The following is a 20,154-nucleotide window of genomic DNA, read 5'->3' on the forward strand; positions in this document are numbered from 1 at the left end:
CAGGCTAACACTGCATACTTCTAGATTCAGCTTCAGTATGAGTCTCTTCCAGAACTTTCAGCAGCAGTTTCATGGTTTTTCACTGGATCCTTTGCCCATCCCTGAACCAGTCACTGTGGCCAAGGACATGCAGTGCTCCGGCTGTCTAGGGCTTAGGTCACGTGCCCCATCCCTGAGCTGGGTAGTGAGTCTCCACCCAAACTGCAAAGATCAAGGACAAAGTTTCAGTGGAGAGGTTTCCCCAGTTGGCCATTTTTAGAAGTACAAGTGAACTTAAGCCGATAAACCGCTGCCCCCCCAAAAATATGCACTTCAGTTAATAAGTGGTAGAACTATGATTCTGAAGCCTGTCTATCTCCAAAGTCCTGCCTTTAACCCTAGCACTACCCTGCCTCTCTTGTTAGGGTGTGCTGTCAATGAGCTCATCCAGATGGGGCAGCAGGAGGTGGAGGGCAAACAGGAAAGTCCATAAATATATAGAAGTCAGAAAAATTCATCTCCTTCTATTAAGAAGGATTCCCTTGTACAAGATTTCTGAGGACAGGAGAGCAGCTGGAATTGGGGGATCCGTCTAAATGTTAGTAAGCAGCATATATGAACTTGGTCTAGAGAGGGAAGTTAAAATAACAACCCTCATTTTTTTTTTTTTTTTTTTTTTTTTTCGGTACGCGGGCCTCTCACTGTTGCGGTCTCTCCTGTTGCGGAGCACAGGCTCCAGACGCGCAGGCTCAGCGGCCATGGCTCACGGGCCCAGCCGCTCCGCGGCACACGGGATCCTCCCGGACCGGGGCACGAACCTGTGTCCCCTGAATTGGCAGGCGGACTCTCAACCACTGTGCCACCAGGGAAGCCCCCAACCCTCATTTTTTTTAAGATGGTCTAGACGCGGATCCTGGCTTCCAGAGGCTTATCTTAAGCCCTAGTTCTCACACTCTGCCCTGCAAATGTGACAGAGGTCCTGGACTATTGAAAAACTAGGTAATGAGTGGTCTGTTCACACACCAGAAGGGGAAAAAAAATCGTAGATGGAGCTTTCTCAATTTTAAGTTTTCTCCCATAAACTGTTTTTAAACTTCTGGTAGCTGCTACTGCTTATCTACTAGCAAATTCTGTTGAGAAGGATGAGAATAAATAAGTAGCAAGCAAAGATTTCAAAGAAATGCAAGACCTTAGCTATGTAGGTTTAGTTTCACAGATCCTGACTTTCTGTCTCATGAGTACAGTATGACCATATCTGCAGCTGGTGAAATTGTTCTTATCACGGGGTAAAATCATTTCACTGTCAAAGAGCCTCATGGCCTGCATGTCCTTCATCACAGGAACAGATGTGAAGACCACTCCATCCAAGAATCATACTCACTGCATCTCTTGTTCTTTATAAATTCAGCTGCCACTGCACCCAAACCATTCCTCTGGCTTTGTCTTTTCCTCTCAAGCACTGAGTAAACAAAGAGCACAAATTCCAAGAGATATTTGAAGTCACTATGAGAGATAAAGTTTCTGTACAGGTAGAGAATTGTGGAAGGGTCAAAACGTCATTTGATCTAGCTTTTGACTTGAGACACAGGCGAAGCATGGGGTTATTTGACTTATTTTTAAAATTCCAAGTATGCTGTTTTTTTAAAGTGTTTATATAACACATATTCTTTATAGGTATACTATATTCTAATATATTATTTTAGTAATTGAAGTTTCTTACATTTTTCTTTCCCCAAATTTATTTTTTTTCTCAAAATGACTAAATTATATTGCCAGAATCATTGTCGTAATACCTTCTAAATATTTATTGTCATTATGATTAGTTTTGATGCTCAGGAGGAAAATACCATAATGTGTTCATTTTCTTGAGCCATAACTTAATAAATTATATTAATTACAATAGTAAAAAATGTTCATTTTGCTACACTGTTGATTTTAATTTTGCTACGTTATCAATTTCAATGCATCTCACCTTTCACCATCCCAAGTCCCTTCCAAGGAGCCACATGCAAAAAACTCTTCCAAGCAGTGAGGCACCATGAAGATCATGGGTATGACCTTCCCCAGAAGTAAAGTAACTTCCCCAAGATCACAGACCTGCTTCAGTGGCAGGGCTCCACTACTCAGTGAGCTTGGCCAGGACAGTTCTATAACTTCTCTGCACTTCAGATTCCCTACCTGCGAAAGAGGCATAACATTGCTAACTTGCAGGGTTATTGTAAAAAGTAGCGATAAGGTATGCAACGTGATTAGCACACTATCTGGAGAATAGTTGGCTCTCTCGAAATGGCTGTTGTCATTTTCATTGGTGAACAGACCAGCAGGGGAGATGAAGGTTCTTTGTTGCTCCTTCGATTACTTCTCTGGGCCTCTCCAGATTCCTTCCCCTTTCTTTATCACCCAGCCCTTGTTTCCTCGTGTGCTCACCCCACCCCAGAGAACGCCCAGGCTCCTTACAGGAGGGCCCACATACCCCTGGAGGATGTCAGCATGTGCTGGGGTGTGTGCAAAAACCCCAGAAAGAACATGGCCCCTCACTCTGACCCCTCATCTCTTTTACTCGGGAGAAAATCCATTGTTAGATCATTGTGTAGAGGGCAAAATTCACATAAAGTTTTAAGATAAAGCATAAGAATTCACTGTTCCAAGTTTGTGCATCTTTGCAGTTTTGGATACTTCAGAGAAAAAAAAAAAGTAGAAACCCCACAGCTGCTGTGTACTGAGCATTTTCTCTGAACAGGACACTCTATTAAGTATGCGGATATACATTATCTCATTTAATCCTAACCATGACCCTTTTGGAGATGAAGAAGAAGTGATCAGAGAGGTTAAGTAATTTGTGTGAGGTCACATCGCAGGGAACAGGGTTTAAACACTAGAGTCTACACTCTTATTAAACACTCCTTTATCCTGTCTTCTCTGATGATGTTCTTGGAAGATAAATTTTCATCTCAAAGTGGCCCTTCTGAATGCTGCTTCAGTTAAAGGAAATACTCCGTAATGGTACAATTGTAGACAGTGAGAATGGTTTGGAGGCACTGGTGACTTTAAATTACACTTCCTGCCCTGGAGCCAGGTCTGCATGGTGTGCATTCATTTCCTCATTCAGCAAATATCTGTGAAGTTCCCACTGCGCCGGCACTGTGACAGGCAGGAAGGATTCAGGGAGTGGTTGGACCAGAAGAGAGAAAGAGAAGCCATGAAACATGATTACCATCATAATCTGTTTCCCATTCAATCCTCAGATTAACCCTGTGAGTGAGTTCCTATCATTGCACCCATTTTGTAGATAAGAAAACTGAGGAATCAAGAAGGCAGATGTTAAGTCAAAGCTCATTCAGGAAGGAATTGATCCTAGACAATTATGATGCTACCGCTCAGACTCTTGGCCATTCTTTCATCTCTCCATACTGCGTGATTAGGTTCTGGAGCCCTTTCTTTTCACGCAATTTTTCGAAATCTTTCTGGTGTGCAATCAGATGGGTGTGAGTGTGATCTGTGGTTGTCCTGTAATAATCATGCAGGCCTTGTCACATTTGCCAACAGAGATAAAAACTTTGCTATCATTGCCTGCAATGCTATCATTAATGGTGCTAAAAATGCTAGCAGGTCTTCTGTACTGGATTACAAGGGAATAGTAGGACTTCAAAATAAACATTAACAGGGATGGAAAATGTTGAGTTCCCTTGCTTGTAGTTTTTGGCTTATTTATCTTCATTTTATGGGAACAGGCCTGTCAACTCTAAATGCATCTGGCTCTAGCAGAGGAAAAGAAAGGAAAAGCAGGAAGTCCATTTTTGGCAACAATCCGGGCAGAATGAGCCCCGGGGAGACAGCATCACTTAACAAAACATCTGGAAAAAGTAAAGTCACCTTCTAACAGTATCTTTGCTTGAATCTGCATGCTGGAGGATTCCAGTATTTCACTAAGCACTTCGCTGGAACTTTTTAAATCTTTTTTTATTTTCATGAATGTTCATGTTATCTAAGTGTGGTATAAATATTTTTTTAATTACAGAATTACCCTCTTAACTTCCTAAAACATAGCATTTCACTGAAGGTGTTCTAACACTGTTTGCCTCAAAAATAAACATTGGAGCCACCTTGGAACCTTCTAGTGGTTCTTGGAACTGCACTCTTCACCATTATAACTCCAGAAGATATATCCATTTTATCTCTAATTACTTTTTATTGTCAAAGTAATAAATTCTCATAGTTAAAAAACTCAAACAATACAGAGTATTATTAAAGCTTCTTTCCACTCACAATGTCCCAGTTCTATTCCCCAGAGGTAACCACTGTTAAGTTTATTGTGTTTAGTTCAAGAAAAATAAGATCCTTTTTAAGATAATCCAAATGGGATATAACTGAACATAACTTGTATAACTTTTATACTTGCAATAACTTTCCATATAGCTTTCTGTACGTATAATCTACCTTCTCCTTATTGCCCCTGTGGTATTCCAGTGTGTGGATATGCATTTATTTAACCACTTCCTCACTGGTGGAACTTTTGGGTTGCTTCCCGGGTTTTTTGTTGCTTTTTTTTTTTTTTCTTGCTATAAAAAGCACTGCTAGATTGAACACCCTTATACATATACTGTTGTGTATTTATGCAAATATATCCACAGGACAGATGAGGTACTGAGGCAAAGGACTTTCAGGCTTTTAATTTAAAATGGTGTTGCGGCACTCATTTTAGCTATCCCTTTTTGGGGGAAGGTCTAATTGGCTTTATTATTTATTGACACTTGAATGGGTAGCATCCCATCTAGCAAGTAGAAAGGCATACCCTCGATAGCTATCATTTGGTCTCAAGGTGGCGGACTCACTCACAAGTAACACTCAGGATGTATTCTGATGTGTGATGTGTTCTGATTCTTTCCTGGGGTGTTGTTCAGGTTTCTCTTGCTAAAATATGTAAAGTTTTCTGCACTAATCTGAGGCTAATCTTTGGGGGGTTTAGGTTCCTGTGAAGGAATCCGACAGGCCTGGGAGGACTCGCCTTCCTCTGTCAACCCAGCCACGTCCCTCAGCGCTATCATTAGAACTCCCAAATGCTACCACATCTCCTCGCTGAATGAAAATGCCGCCAAACGTCTGTGTCGCAGGTATTCTCAGAAACTGATCCAGCACACTGCCTGCCAGCTGCTGAGGACGTATCCGGCTGCCACCCGCATCGACTCATCCAACCCCAGCCCCCTCCTCTTCTGGCTCCATGGGATACAGCTCGTGGCGCTCAACTACCAGACAGATGGTAATGGGCCTGCTTCACCCGGAGGGGTGCCCCTTCCCCTCGCTCCTTTGCGTCTTATATCTCAGCAAACGTAGTTCAACAAAAAACATGTTTCAAAGGGGGCAAGATTCCCAACTGAGGCCTATGTGAGGGTAAAAATACAGATGACAGAGAACAGAAGTGAATTCGATACTGAACTGTGCTCTTGACTTTCCAGAGTTAAGGCAATAGAAAAGAACCTTCAGGGAGCCCCTATGAGTCTCCTGGTTCTGCCCCCTTTTTAAAGCACTTTTCAAACATAAGACTGTTCTTGACAGGGCTGTGTCCAGTTTGTTTTTAAAGACCTGATGGGGTAGAGATTTCCTAACACCCCTTAGTAACCGTCTTGCTAATCTCTTGTTCTTGCAGTGAAAAAGTAGGGTCTCTCGAAACCCTTTGCAAGTTAATACCATTTTAGCTTCCCCTCATCCCTTTGAGATTGAAATGGAGATTAATGGTCAGTGCTGTAAGAGCAGCTGACACAAAGGAAACAAGTCTGTGAATTACATGAACCGAGAAAGTAGTGTTCCTGCTTCTCCACCGTCCTGAGATAACGGATGAGGCCAAAAACTCCAGGGCACAAGCTACCTTTTATTGCATGTTCACTGTGCACCAGGCACCATCTCAATTCTTGACCCCTATTTTCTCATTTAATCTTTGAAACAACTCTGAGAAGTGGGTACCGTTATGATCCCCATTTTTCAGATGAGCAAACCGAGACGTAGAGCAATGAAGTGGCTCAAAATCACAGTATGACTTATAATAATAAATTCAAGCACTCTGGGGGTTTAGAGAATAAAATGTTTTGGTTCCACTTAGACGTGGTGAGAGGTGGGAGCTACAACAGATGAGCAACATTTCCTAGAAGCTCATTCAAAAACCAGAGTCTTCGCTTTGAACAATCAAGCAGCCTCCTCCTTCCTCTCACGTGAACTGAATCAGATCCTAACCAACTGTGCTGTCCCATCGACCATAGCTTAGCCCTGTCTGCAGCCAAGGTCAAACCACAGTTGTAGCTCTGGGACCAGCTAGCCGCCTGGCACTGGCACCACCAGAGCCCATTTGTGGCTGACCCTGGTTAGAGACATCAGTCATATTTTCTTGCCTTTGTTACATTTGCTTCTTTCAGTTGAAATTGAGTAAAGGTGATGCAGGTGAAGTACCATACTTAGCATAGTGCCTGGAGCACAGACAGCATTCCACAGACGTTAGCTACCATTAAGTGCTTTTGATAAGTTATGAAAACAGTATGATTTGGACTTGCAAGTGGAAATAATAGTGAAATATTTTAAAAGCTGTAAAAATTTATTTTCAATCTGTCCCAAGTGGCTTGTGGGTTTATATCTCTGGCCCTGTCTCTAGCCCCAAGTCCACTGTTGCCCTTGGTGGAGATGATACTGAAATATTTTAAGTGAACTGAAATAACTAGCAAAATGGTTTTCTCAAGGAAATGGAAATGCACTTGGTTTGGGACGTGTCCTTTCTCCTGAAGTGCCTAGGCTGGCGCAGACATACTGGCTCCACTGATGGCAGAGGGAGCCACAGCTGAAGGGGACACGGGTATTGCCCCTCCTTGGGCCTCTCTGTGGTCTGGAAGCACACACTGAGGCTGCACCTTGGCCTCCACTCATCCCTGAAGGCTCTGTCTCTTTCCCAGATCAAGCCGGAGTGCATGTTCCCTTTGCCCCGCTCGGGGTGGGGCAGGAGGCTGTGATTCATCCTCAGGTTTCTCTACATAATCTTCCAACTCAGGTGGGAGTGCTGCCATATAACCTCTCTTGATTCTAGGCAGCACGCAATGATTAAAAATCTCCCATGCTGGGCAAAGCTCACGCTACATGCAGTTTCAGTGTGTTCATCTGTAAAAATGGTCTATATTCCTGCACACTGGGGTAGAGCCTGGTCATTCCCTTGCACACAGTAGATGCTCAATAAATGCATGTTGCACTGAGCTAACAGATTGTCTCAATGAGCCCCACTGCAGTCTGAACCTATAGTTCTTGATTTTGAGTCCAGATCTCTTCTAGGTATTGCTATGTGAATTTCAAGTCCAAATAGAGAAGAGTCAACGTTGGAATCACTATTTTTTAATTTTTGAAAAAGAATTCCTGGGTTAAGGAGTTCTTGGTTTTCCATGAAGCATGCCAGCCAAATAACAAAGAACCCCCTCCCAGTGCCCCTCTAGCCTCCGGATATGTTCCATAGGTCATCTGCCTTACACTTTCTGAATTTCAGGGGACCCCAGTGCCCGAAAGTGGTGTCCATGGACTTAGGGTCATCTCTTCCCAAGATCTCTAATGACTCCATCAACTCCAAGAAGGTCTGCAGTGATCTGGAACCAGAAATAGCTTGGGTCTACACTCATTAAAACCAACTCTTGAGTTTGGAAACTGACTTGAGTCTAGTGTGCAGACCCTGGTTATTGCAGGCAACAGCCCCTCAAAGTTCTTTCCATCTGGGGCAGAATGATTCCTGCCTCATGTCCCAGGACCTACAAGTATGTAGAAATGCAGCCCCACTCAAAAGAAAAACTTCTATTAATATTTATTACGCTTTCCTGAACGATTGTCACACCCTTTCTGATGACTTTTCCAGCCTCAAAATATAGGGATAATGATTCTGAGAATGGTTTCCACTTAATACAGGTTTTTAAATGAACAGAAGGACATAAGGATAAGGGTTTGCTTGATCTGCCATCCCATGCACTGACTGAGAGGGGTGATGGGATTACATAGATCTATGCACATTCTTTCACTTGGTTAAAACAGAGGTTTTAAAACTATAGCCCTAGATGAAGTTCTGGGACCACCTATAGGGGACAGTAGGAGGGCGAGATTTAAGGTCCCACCTTTACTCCAAACAGCAGCTCCATGTGGTTCTGTGTTACATAGCAAATCATCAAAAGAGATTTTAGTTAAGCAAAAGTGCTTTGAAGTTTTGGAAAGCTACAAAGACAGACACAGCGCTAATGAAATCAGACTTCAAACCCAAATGAGTGTTGACCTCATAATCATTATTTAATGCCTGTTTATCGAGCACCTTCTATGTGCCAAACGCTGGGGTAGGGATTTTTGCACAGGACTTCACTTATCTTTATAAGACCCCTGTGAGATGTACATTAAATGGCTCGGTAGTTAAGATTAGGAACTGTGGGTCAGGCTGTCTGGGTTCGAACCTTAACATTTACCTCTTACTGGCTATGTGCCTTGGGCTTTTTTGTGCCTCAGTTTCTTCTCATGAGAATACTAAAAGAATGTACCTCATGTGTTATTGGGAGGCACTAATACAAGTTCTTAGAATGGGGCTTGATACATAGTAAGAGTGCAGTAAGTATGAGCTGCTGTCATTTTTTTAGCAATATACTGTGTATCCATTTCTTACTTACCAACTCTTCCTGAGCTACTTTGCTTCACTCTTTGGACCATCCTCCGCCCACATCTATGTTCCTCTGTCACAGAGCAGCCTGGGAAGAGAATTTTCTCCCACTGCAGGCAAGACAATTGGCCTCAATGAATCAGTCATATTGGGGGCTGGAAGGGGTCTGAGAGGTAGGGTCCAATGCACTAATTTTGTAGATACGGAGACAGAGGTCCAAGGAGCTTTGATATGTGTCTAAGACATCTGACCCTAGAAATTCCTACACACAATCCCAGCAACCCCACGTATGGGGAAAAATTTCACACACGAGATGAGGAGAGGCCAACTTCTCATTGCTCTGTGGTGCTCATTTAGCACACTTTTCCTTGATGTTGGTCCACGTATCAGGGTTCATTCTGCACATGGAAGGAATCTATCAGAGGGAACATTTGTCAGGTGTGTCTCATAAACGTTTTGCTCATTTGGAAAGTAACTTTTCTACAGACTTGTGCCATCAGATGAGCATTTGAGTGTGTAAGAGCCCAAAATCCGTGCAGGGATCCAACCGTTCATCAAACAACTCTGCCAAATAAAATTTGGCCACAGAAGACTGGAAGCTGTTGTGAGGGTTCCCAGAGTGTACTATGGAGGGGACTGTGGACATAATGTGAATCACATGTGATAATGATTTTTCTTTCATATTTAACTACAGCTTAAAAATAGAGGTAGAAACACTACGATTTATGAGTTGAAATTTCAAGAAAAAGATACGTTTCTCTGGCTCTTCTGATCTTTCCTGGATTCTTAAGATTTTATCTTACGTTTGAAAAAGCAAGAATTGGTTGTACAATTGTCTTCATGGTTTGGTGTTTAGGGATAAGAAAATGCCATTATGCCTTTCTAAAATTCAGTATAAAATGAGGTATTTCAAAGATTATTTTTTGGAAGGATGTTGTAAATTTTAATTTGCAAAAGGAGTTTTTAAGTGGCTCCTGGGTTGGAGTGGGAACATGGGGCATATCCCATAGACAGTGAGCTCCATGAAGATGGGGATTTTGTATCTTATTTCCTGCTGTATCTCTGGTGCCTAACACGAGCTGGCACACAGTAGGCACCCAGTCTATGGAGTGAGTGGTTGGTTCTCTCTTCTTCCTGCTTAAGCTTAGGGAAAATCGAAAAAGTCAATTTGTAAGATGACACTTTAGTGACAAGGTAACAAGTGATGTTGACTGTTTTGCAGATCTCCCTTTACATTTAAATGCTGCCATGTTTGAGGCCAACGGTGGCTGTGGTTATGTTCTGAAACCCCCAGTTCTGTGGGACAAGAACTGTCCCATGTATCAGAAGTTTTCTCCCTTGGAAAGAGACCTGGACAACATGGAGCCTGCCATCTATTCTTTAACTGTAAGTCTGGCCCTGATGGTCCCAATAGAATATAGGAAGGTGTTTAAGCCCTTCCTATATTCCTTTTTTATATATATAAATTTATTATTTATTTATTTATGGCTGCGTTGGGTTTTCGTTGCTGCACGCGGCCTTTCTCTAGTTGCGGCAAGCGGGGGCTTCTCTTCGTTGCGGTGCACGGGCTTCTCATTGTGGTGGCTTCTCTTGTTGCAGAGCACAGGCTCTAGGCTCATGGGCTTCAGTGGTTGCAACATGCGGGCTCAGTAGTTGTGGCTCGCAGGCTCTAGAGCGCAGGCTCAGTAGTTGTGGCGCACGGGCTTAGTTGCTCCGCGACATGTGGGATCTTCCTGGACCAGGGCTTGAACCCGTGTCCCCTGCACTGGCAGGCGGATTCTTAACCACTGCGCCACCAGGGAAGCCCGCCCTTCCTACGTTCTATTGGGATTCTAAGGTGTAATGCCTTTTGAACTCAAGGCGCTACAAAACTCTCATGTCACAATTTTGTTGGTGCAGATTTAGTTCCCAAAAGAATTTCTTTACTTCTCAGAAAGCAGCGGCTGAGGTTTAGGTATGCAGTCACCAGGCGCTGTATTCGCTAGAGCCCAGTAGGTGGAGTTATGAGCTCCCTGCTACCACCTCCATACTGATGATGGTAATTCTGTCTTCCAGGGCCCTCAGAATCATAACTCTCAGTGCATCCCATAAAAGCTGAGCTCTTTCTTAGAGCAGGTCATCTTAAACTCTAACAAGCTCTTATAAAAGGTAAAACAGGCATCAATACACAAATCAATTAAATATCTTTCCTCCTTACAGTTTAACCTTTGTCATTCCTGGCCTTTCCTTATTCCTTTTATTGCCTAATTAACTAACTGTCAAAACTCCACAGACTGCCCTTAACATCAGAGTCCTGGTAGCTCATTACTCATTTTTATTTCCAGCTTCTCTCACTCCCTCTTAGCTGAGGAAAAAAAACAAAACAAAACAAAACACTGAATGGGTGATAGAAAAGACGGGGAGCGAAGAAGTTATCCCTCCATCCATCTCTAGATCTTGTCTGTTTCCCAAGCAGCCTCTGCGCACAACACCTCAAAACCCTGGGAGATCCCAACTCAGAGATTTTCCTACCACCAAACTGCTTTTTCTCTTTCCCTAAGACAGTAGAGCAGTAGCTCCTTTTCTGTGTGACCATTTTCACTAGACTTGAGTATAGCTTCATGTTGACAGAAGGCAATGAATTTTTTTTTTTTTTTTTTTTGGCGGTCTGCGGGCCTCTCACTGTTGTGGCCTCTCCCGTTGCGGAGCACAGGCTCCAGATGCGCAGGCTCAGCGGCCATGGCTCACGGGCCCAGCCGCTCCGAAGCATGTGTGATCTTCCCGCACCGGGGCACGAATCCGCGTCCCCTGCATCGGCAGGCGGACTCCCAACCACTGTGCCACCAGGGAAGCCCAGAAGGCTATGAATTTTTAACAACATTCCCTGTGACTTGCTCCAGAACCTAACTATTCAAGAAAAATTTTTGAAGTTGTAAAAGATACACCTAAAACACTTTGAACAGAACGTAAGTAACACATTTGTGGTTTCATATATAAGGTCTTTTTTCTCAACAAACTTAATTTCATCTTAATTACATGGTTTTTGAAGATATTTGAACATGTTGACAATTGAAAGGTTATAGTTAGGTGAATGCTGTTGACAAAATAGATTTTACCATGATTCCAGTCATGCAATTACCTGATTGTGATAACTTCTCTTTTTTTAGCAGCCTTATTAATCATTTACCTGGTCCATTCCAAAGGGTTCTTTGTCTTTCTTTGTGGAGGGAAGCGATGAGGCTCAGGGGCAACCTCTGTCTCTTTCGCATCTTCAGTGACTTTGATCCTTTTTCCTCCTCAGATCGTCTCTGGGCAGAACGTTTGCCCGAGTAACAGCACGGGAAGCCCGTGTATAGAGGTCGACGTCCTGGGCATGGCCCTGGATAGCTGCCACTTCCGCACGAAGCCCATCCACCGCAATACTCTGAACCCCATGTGGAATGAACAGTTCCTCTTCCGGGTTCACTTTGAAGGTCTCCTATTTCTTCGTTTTGCCGTTGTGGAGAACAACAGCTCGGTGGTAACTGCTCAGAGAATCATCCCCCTCAAGGCTCTAAAGCGAGGTAGAATCAAATTGTCCAAAGTTCATAATTGTAGCTGAGCGATGGATGCCCCGGGGTTCATTACACGCTTCTCTCTACTTTCGTATATGTTTGAAATTTTCACGTTAAAATAAGAGGCAGAAGCAAATAATACAAGTTTGAACACTGTTTGAGCATGTCTCAAAAGACATTTTTCTTTTACGTTATTCTAAAATCCGAAGTTATTGACAACGTCAATATGAAGTGCAGCCTCTCCCACTGTTGCTGATATTGGGAGCGGCAGTCGTTGTGCTCTTGTCGACATACATCCCTCCCCAGATAGCGCCGCCTTACCCCTGGCATGTTTAAAGCAGGGACTGATGTGAGGAGAGGAAACCGAGAACAGGGAGGGTCGGGGTGTGCTGTGGCATGAGTGGGATGAGGTTGGAGTCGGTGCCTGGTGGGAGTCCAGTGTCAGAAGCCGGGGGTGGGTTTGGATGCAGAGCAGGGAAGGTGGAAAATTCTGAGCAAAGGCCAGAGCTGCTGGCTTGCTGCATGTGGGCTTTGCCATGGCCCTTGGGGGAAACGTCAGCTTGTCGCACCTGTCCAGAACGTCTGTGCACTGCTTCTCAAACTTTGATGTGCAGTTGAGTCACCCAGGCTCTTAGTAATAAAATACAGACCCTGATGCTGTGGGCCTGGGGCTTGAGATTCTGCCTTTCTAACAAGCTCCAGGGATGCTGACTCTGCTGACCTCCTTTGAGTACCAAGTTTCCAGGACATACTTCCTCCCACAGCCATACTCTGCCAGCCTCTGAGCACCACCAACATGTTACAGTCTCCTACTGTTTAGTTTTTCCTTGTTTCTCTTCTCCATTGTGTGAGTAGTGCGTGGTCACTGTGTTAGTCAGCTAGGGCTGTGTAACAAAATACCACAGACTGGGTGGCTTAAACAACAGAGGTTTATTTTGTCAGTTTTGAAGGCTAGAAGCCCAAGATCAAGGTTTCAGCAAGTTTGCTTTCTTCTGAGGCCTCTCTCCTTGGCTTGCAGATGGCCACCTTCTCCTTGTGTCCTCACAGGGCCATCCCTTGGTCTGTGTGCACAGCATCTGGTGTTTCTCCATGTCTGCTCTCCAGTCCCCTCTTCTTATAAGGACGCTGGTCATATTGGATTAGGACACACCCTAATGACCCATTTTAACCCCATCACCTCTTTAAAGACCCTGTCTCCAGAGAGTCACATTCTGAGGTAATGGGAGTTAGGGCTTCAACATACGAATTTTAGGAGGACACCATTCAGTTCATGACGGTTATTACAGAAATATGACAAAGTACAGAGAAGCAAAAACAGTTTTTTTAAATTATCCTTTTTTCCATCTCTTCAAAATAGTTACTTTTGGTATATATCTTTTGCAGGCTTTACACCTCTACCCATCTATATACATATTAGCATATAGTATATATTTTGAACAAGTAAGCTTCCTACTAATCTTAGTGTTTTGCAACTTACTGGTTTTCACTTACTGATGTATGTAGTGATCAACTTTTCAGGTTAATAGCTATACATCTTCATTACCACTTTTCAGAGCTGCATATTACTCCATTTTATACTTGCACAAGTACACACCATAACTTATTTAGCCAACCCCCTATTGTTGGAATATTTTATTATCACTAAAGCTGTTCTAAAATGGAATATTTGTAGAACAGGTATTCTAGATGACTTGATAAACAAAAATGATCAGGTTTTCCTACTCTATTTGGTTTGAGTTTAAAATTTTCAGTTTGAGTCTAAGTTAAAAACAGACCTCGGACAAGTTAACTACCACTAGGTAGCCCCAAACTGTCCCCTGGGGCAACACTCCTGGGGAAGAGGCATCAGTTGGTTGTCACCCCTGCCCATCTTAAAGTCTTATTTCTCCCTATCATTTACTGACCTCCCTGGGGGATCTCCTTTGCAGAGCTCGGCAGTGCACAGCTAACAAGCTTTTCCCAATTCTGCATTGTTCCAGGATATCGACATCTTCAGCTGCGGAACCTCCACAATGAACTCTTGGAAATCTCTAGTTTATTCATAAACAGCAGGAGGATGGAAGAAAATTCCTCTGGCAATACTATGCCGGCCTCTTTGGTAATTAAGTTCTATTTCATTCAGCTTACTTGTGGGGATTGCTATGCTGGAGGCAGGCTTTCTTGTGGTCCAGGAATGTGGCCCATTTGAGTTATTGATTAGGTAGCTACGGAAATACTAATAATAATAATGGCTGACACTTGACACTTTCTAAGCACTTTACACATATACTAACTCACTTAATCCTTTCAATAACTTCATGAAATAGCTATTAGTATCATCTCCATGTTACAAAGGAAGGTAAGAGCTAAGTACACCTGAGGTCACACGGCTATAAACCCAAGTTCATCTAGTGCCAAAGCCCATACTCTGAACGAGTACATTATAGTGCCTACCAGGGAAGTGAGCCAAAAATAACAACACGGGGAAAAGGCTAGTTATGCAAAGCCTGCTAGGAAGCATCTTGATACTTCTAGAAAGTTTAGGTTAGACGAGGAAAATCCTTTGCTTCTTCAGCAGTCCAGGGGCAGACATCACAGGCGAGCAGGGTCGGGTGAGCAGCCAGGCACCGCTGGTGACACATAACTGTGCAAGCGTAGCGATCCCCTGGCACCCGGGGAGAGACAGCATCTGCGCCCTTGGGAGTGGGAGAGGAACACCGCAGAAAGGCCACCTTTACAGGAGCTGTGTTTTAACAAGTTCCCCAGGTGAGGTCCAAGCCGTTGAACTTCCAGAACCATTGGACCAGCACTCACCCCAGTAATGCAGGGTTGTTTGCTTAAACAAGGAACTCTCCTTTAATTAACTGGTTAATTCCACTCTGCTTACTCTTTAAAAATTAATATAAAAGGGTGTCCATCAGTCTCCTCTTTACATGTTTAATAATCTATTCGTGGTTGCATCAATCTTGTACTTCAACAGGGTCCTAACAACCTTTGGAAAGGCGCCTTCTATGCTCACAATGGCGCTGGGTTTAGCCACTGCTGCTGCCACCTCTGAATAGCCCTGCTTTCTCCTCTGCTTCTCTTTCCCTAAGCTCGACAGTTTCTTCTCTTTCTCTGTCCCTCACCTTGTTTTCTTAAGTTCTCCTCCTTTTCCTTTCAACGAGTGATTGAAGTTGAGCACAGCACTTTGGCCAAAGTAGGGGGAGGTATTGCCTCTGCCTGGTGCAGAGGACTGGGAAGCAGGGACGGGGCTGCCTGGTACCTAAGAGCAAGAATTAGATGCTTTCAGAAAGGCAAGGCAGAGCTTAGTGTCCACTTCTGGGTTGGTTGCCCTCAATACCTATTAGAGCTGAAGATCCCGCACATGCCATGAATGAACCATTCTTCCTCACAACAACACTTCTGACACCAAATGTGTGGTGTCTTCTCGACACTACTTCTCCAACTCTCTGATGCTAGCTTGGTGTCTACAGTTCAGTTCAGTTCCGACACCATCTACCTGGGCTGAGCATCAGATCCCACAAGTTAAGGGCTCAGTCCCACAGCACTGTCCCCACTTCAGATGCCAGTTGCAAGTCCCAGGCTGTCACTGGTACTCCTGACTGGCCAGCTATAAATCCAAGAGGTTCCCACAACCCCCTCCTTAGGGCCAGTAGTTTGCTAGAATGACTCCTGAATGACTCAGGAAAGTGCTTTACTTACTATCACCAGTTTATTATCAAGGATACAACTCAGGACCAGCCAATGGAAAAGATACATAGGGTGAGATATGAGGGGAGAGGGAGCAGAGTCTCCATGCCTTCTCTGGACACACCACCCTCCCAGCACATCCATGTGTTCAACAACCCAGAAGCTCTCAGAATCCCGTCTCTTAGGGGGTTTTATGGGTGTTTCCTCGCATAGGCATGACTAAGTAATTGGCCATTAGTGATTAACTCAACCCCCAGCTCCTTTCGCCTCCCCTGAAGTCTGCAGTAGCGGGGGCTGAAAGTTCCAACCATCTAATCATGACTTGGTCTTTCCGGTGATCAGCTCCCATCCTGAAGCCATCTAGGGGCCTCCAGCCGTAAGTCATCTTATCAGCACACAGAAAACTCTCGTCACTCCAGAGATTCCGAGGGTTTAGAAGATGTGTGCCGGGAACTATGAGCAAAGACCAGATATTTATTTTCAATTATATCACACCACACCATCCTAGGTATATCCCAGGCAGCAGCGTATATGCTTGGTAAATACGGGTTCTTTGACCTTGGAAGTCATCACCTTCCATTGCTCAAGGCAGTAACTGAAGATCATCCTGGGCTTCTCCTTCTCTCTCACTGCCCCGTGTAAGACTCGATAAATCTGTCTCCTTAGTATCTTTCAAATCCATTCATCTCTATCCGTCCCTACCATCTTGGCCCTTGTTCATTCTCACCTGGCTTGTGGCCGTGGGTTCCTAACTGGTCCCCCTCCCTCTGAGTCTGACCACCTCTGTATGTCCTCCTTTAGGGCCTTTTAGACAGTTCTATCTAAAACTCAAATCTGACCATGTCACTCTTCTGTTAAAAACCCTTGCTCAGCTCTCCTTTGCTATCAGGATAACGTTTGTATGTGGACTGGGCAGAGACTCTGGGAAAGCCGAGAGCTCATGGGTCATTTAAAGGGACAGCTGCCACCCTGCTCTCAGCTCCAGCTGCTTGTTGCCAAGCAGTTTTGCCAGATATTTTGGTTTTCAAGACTGTCAGGACATCTGGATTGGCATAAATGTTGGCAACTATTTCAACTTTTTAAAAATATAGTGCAGGCTAAGCCATACAATTAAAATGCATGTATTTTATGGTATGCAAATCATGTCTTAATAAAATTGATTAAATAATAAAAACACATTGTACAAGCATAACAAAACAGCCAACCTCTCCTCCCCGACACCAAATAAAAACAAAATGCATGCTAAACAAAATACTTAGGCAGCCTTTTCCCCTCCATCACCTCACGGAAATCATTGAGGTTCCCAGAATGCCTTGCTTTAGGCCACCTCTAACGCTTTATACACAGGCTATACCAATATTGGGGATGTTCTTGTCCCGCTCTTTATCTGCTAATTCACACTGGGCCTTCAGATGATAACCACTTTCTGGAGGTGCTCTCTGATTTCCTCCAAACCTGGGCTCCCAAGGAACTTACCATGCTTCTTATAATTGTCCACGTTCTCTCCTAGCTGTTCTATTCAACTGGGAGCCCTTGAAGCCAGGGATAATGTCCCATTTCTCCCTGAATCCCCAGGGGCAGGCAAAATGTCTGATTCACTGCCAGCCCTCCATAAATGATTTTGTATTTTAAATGAATGAATATATCCTAATATACAAACCGCTCAAAGACTTGTGAGTTATACACCTCCCCAACTCCTCCTAACAGAAATACTTTTTGTATCATAATTATTTGTATGCCTGGACAGCAAGCTCCTTAAGGCCAGAATATTTTATTTATCATCTTACCATCCAAAATTCTAGCCCAGTGCCCTGAAGAGGGATGGAACTCGACAGACACTGTTGAATGTCTGTTCATTAAGTAAGGACTGACATACATTTCAGATAATATCAGTCCCCTAATTACGATGGAAAGAGACACTGTTATTTAAAATAAATTAATATTTTGGTGGTATGCTGCTAAATATTCTTACTAGACTATTAAGAAAGATGCACCATGGCCTATTGAACCACAAACAGATGCACCTGGTTATAAAAGGATGCTCTTGTTTTGCATTTACGTGTCCCTATGCGTACGTCTAAGAACTAGCACTTCCGTACTGGTGTAGCCTAGAAACAATATGAGAATGTAAATGAATGAGAAACCATGTGATCTTCCTTGACAGATGTTTAATACAGAAGAAAGAAAATGTTTGCAGATTCACAGAGTCACAGTACATGGGGTCCCAGGTCCAGAGCCCTTTGCTGTTTTCTCCATAAATGGAGGCACCAAGGCAAAGCAGCTTCTCCAACAAGTAAGTTCACTGAACCTGTAGCTAATAAACAGTTCTCCTTTGAGGGGAATCTCTATGCACAGGTTAACATCTCGCTCAACATTTTACAACGGACTTAAAGTCAGAGAAAGCAGCTCGTGTCAGATTTCATAGATTATCAAACAGAAGCTACTACCAAGTGGCTTGGGGGGCTTTGTTTTTTAAATCAGTCCGTCCATGAACTCCGGTATCTACTATCACAAAGCACTGTTGGGGTTTTGGAGACGTTATAAAATATGATGATGTAAAGTAAGAAAACATTTCCAAGGACCACCCATAAAAAGTAGCATATTACTGTCACCCTACGTGAGTAATCACAGGGCTGTAAAGCAGGACTGGGGAGGGAGTGACGCTGGCCCTGTCATGGAGCTAACAGTGTCGACTGACCTGCTCCTGGAAGCTTCGTGCCCTGAATTATTGCTGTAGTCGTAGCTGCCTTGCCCCACACAATCCACAGCCCAGCATCGACCATAGACCAAGGGCTGGGGTAAGAGGAGCAGAGTCTTCTTGAGAATCTTCTGCTCCCCCACCCCATCCCCAGTTCATTCTGCTTCTCCAAGTGAGATGCAGCAGTGCCAAGTGCTGACTCTGGTCCTTGCATCATTGTTGGGGGCCGGTGTGGGGGGATGCCTAAAGAGAAGAATGTTTGCTCAATCTAAGCCAGATGGTGGCATCCTTCTCTGGTCACTCACTTCAAGTTTAGCCTCTGTCGGTAACCTGGACAAAAGAAAAAAGTGTGAAAGAAAACATCAGTAAGAGAAACTATCATGATGGCTAGTGTTTATAAGTTCTCCTACTGTGTCTGGATTATGTTTTAGAATCAATCAGTGCCTCAATCATAAAATGAAACAAAATTAAGAGGTTGTGACTCTGGACTTCCCTGGTGGCACAGTGGTTAAGAATCCACCTGCCAATGCAGGGGACACAGGTTCGAGCCCTGGTCCGGGAAGATCCCGCGTGCTGCAGAGCAACTAAGCCCGTGTGCCACAACTACTGAGCCCACGTGCCTAGAACCCGTGCTCCGCAACAAGAGAAGCCACTGCAGTGAGAAGCCGGCGCACCGCAACCAAGAGTAGCCCCCGCTCGCAACTAGAGAAAGCCTGCGCGCAGCAACGCAGCCAAAAGACCCAAGGCAGCCAAAAGAGCTTACTGAAAGGGGAATTCCCAGGAACTTAGATCAGATGAGATTAGCAGATGGTTGAGTATTTCCAAAAGGAGAATGGGAGATTATCTTGGTAAAAGCTGGACTAGGTTCTTTGCCCTCGGTCCTGTGTTGCAAGATTACAAAGAGCTAAGTTCACGGATTGAAAAACCTAAAGTTTTTAATTCAGTAAGAGCTCTCATTCCAGCAGTGGGAAAAATAGTTATACTGTCTGGGGATTATGAATAAATTGTGTCATTGCCCAGAATGAACATAAACAATCCTTTTTGGATGTAAGAGAATTCTTAGATCTTCCAAAAAGAATTATGCAACGGTGCAGGGTAGGTTTCACTTATAAATTGCACATCAAACCTATCCGAACCCCATGAAAATAGACTTGTTCTTTTGCCCACTCTTCAGAGGTGTGCCTAAATTTGCCTTTGTTTTTTCTTTAGAGTCTGACCATTGATCAAGACACCAAACCTATTGCCACAGACTATTTTTTAATGGAAGAAAAATATTTTATATCTAAAGAAAAGAATGAATGTAGGAAACAGCCGTTCCAGAGAGCCATTGGTCCAGAAGAAGAGATCATGCAGATTTTAAGCAGCTGGTTTCCCGAAGAGGGATATGTTGGGAGGATTGTCTTAAAAACCCAGCAGGAAGTAAGTGTGTCCTGGGGCAGCCCACATTGTAGCAGCTCATATGTAACTCACCACCTCACCACTAGCCGCCTGCCTCAAATTCAGAATTTCTTATCATTGCAACTTGCTTTATAGTCTTCTTAAGTAAGTGTGGAGAATTGATTTTATTCTTCTGCACATATTCAGAATGTTAACTCTAAGTTACAGAAATTCGGTCTAAAAAT

At 43.8% G+C, this 20,154-nt stretch overlaps 2 protein-coding genes across 4 annotated transcripts in view; one reads left to right on the forward strand and one right to left on the reverse strand.

Annotated features, from left to right (window-relative positions):
• PLCE1 (phospholipase C epsilon 1) overlaps positions 1-20,154 on the forward strand; it is a 318,800-nt gene that overhangs the window by 284,488 nt on the left and 14,158 nt on the right. For all 3 annotated transcript variants that reach the window (XM_029245178.1, XM_029245177.1, XM_029245179.1), the window contains 7 exons: positions 3,711-3,842; positions 4,946-5,236; positions 9,852-10,015; positions 11,910-12,171; positions 14,142-14,260; positions 17,999-18,127; positions 19,742-19,951. In XM_029245178.1, coding sequence (XP_029101011.1) covers positions 3,711-3,842; positions 4,946-5,236; positions 9,852-10,015; positions 11,910-12,171; positions 14,142-14,260; positions 17,999-18,127; positions 19,742-19,951 — 1,307 coding nt within the window. The remainder of the gene's footprint in view (positions 1-3,710; positions 3,843-4,945; positions 5,237-9,851; positions 10,016-11,909; positions 12,172-14,141; positions 14,261-17,998; positions 18,128-19,741; positions 19,952-20,154) is intronic.
• The window catches only part of NOC3L (NOC3 like DNA replication regulator), a 45,215-nt gene continuing 43,251 nt past the window's right edge, over positions 18,191-20,154 (reverse strand). The window contains exon 22 of the mRNA XM_029245180.1: positions 18,191-18,862. Within this exon, the coding sequence (XP_029101013.1) occupies positions 18,796-18,862 (67 nt within the window). The 3' untranslated portion in view covers positions 18,191-18,795. The remainder of the gene's footprint in view (positions 18,863-20,154) is intronic.

The sequence above is a fragment of the Monodon monoceros genome, unplaced genomic scaffold (assembly GCF_005190385.1).
Source record: "Monodon monoceros isolate NGI ecotype Baffin Bay Population unplaced genomic scaffold, NGI_Narwhal_1 Super_Scaffold_4, whole genome shotgun sequence".
Classification (NCBI taxonomy): domain Eukaryota; kingdom Metazoa; phylum Chordata; class Mammalia; order Artiodactyla; family Monodontidae; genus Monodon; species Monodon monoceros.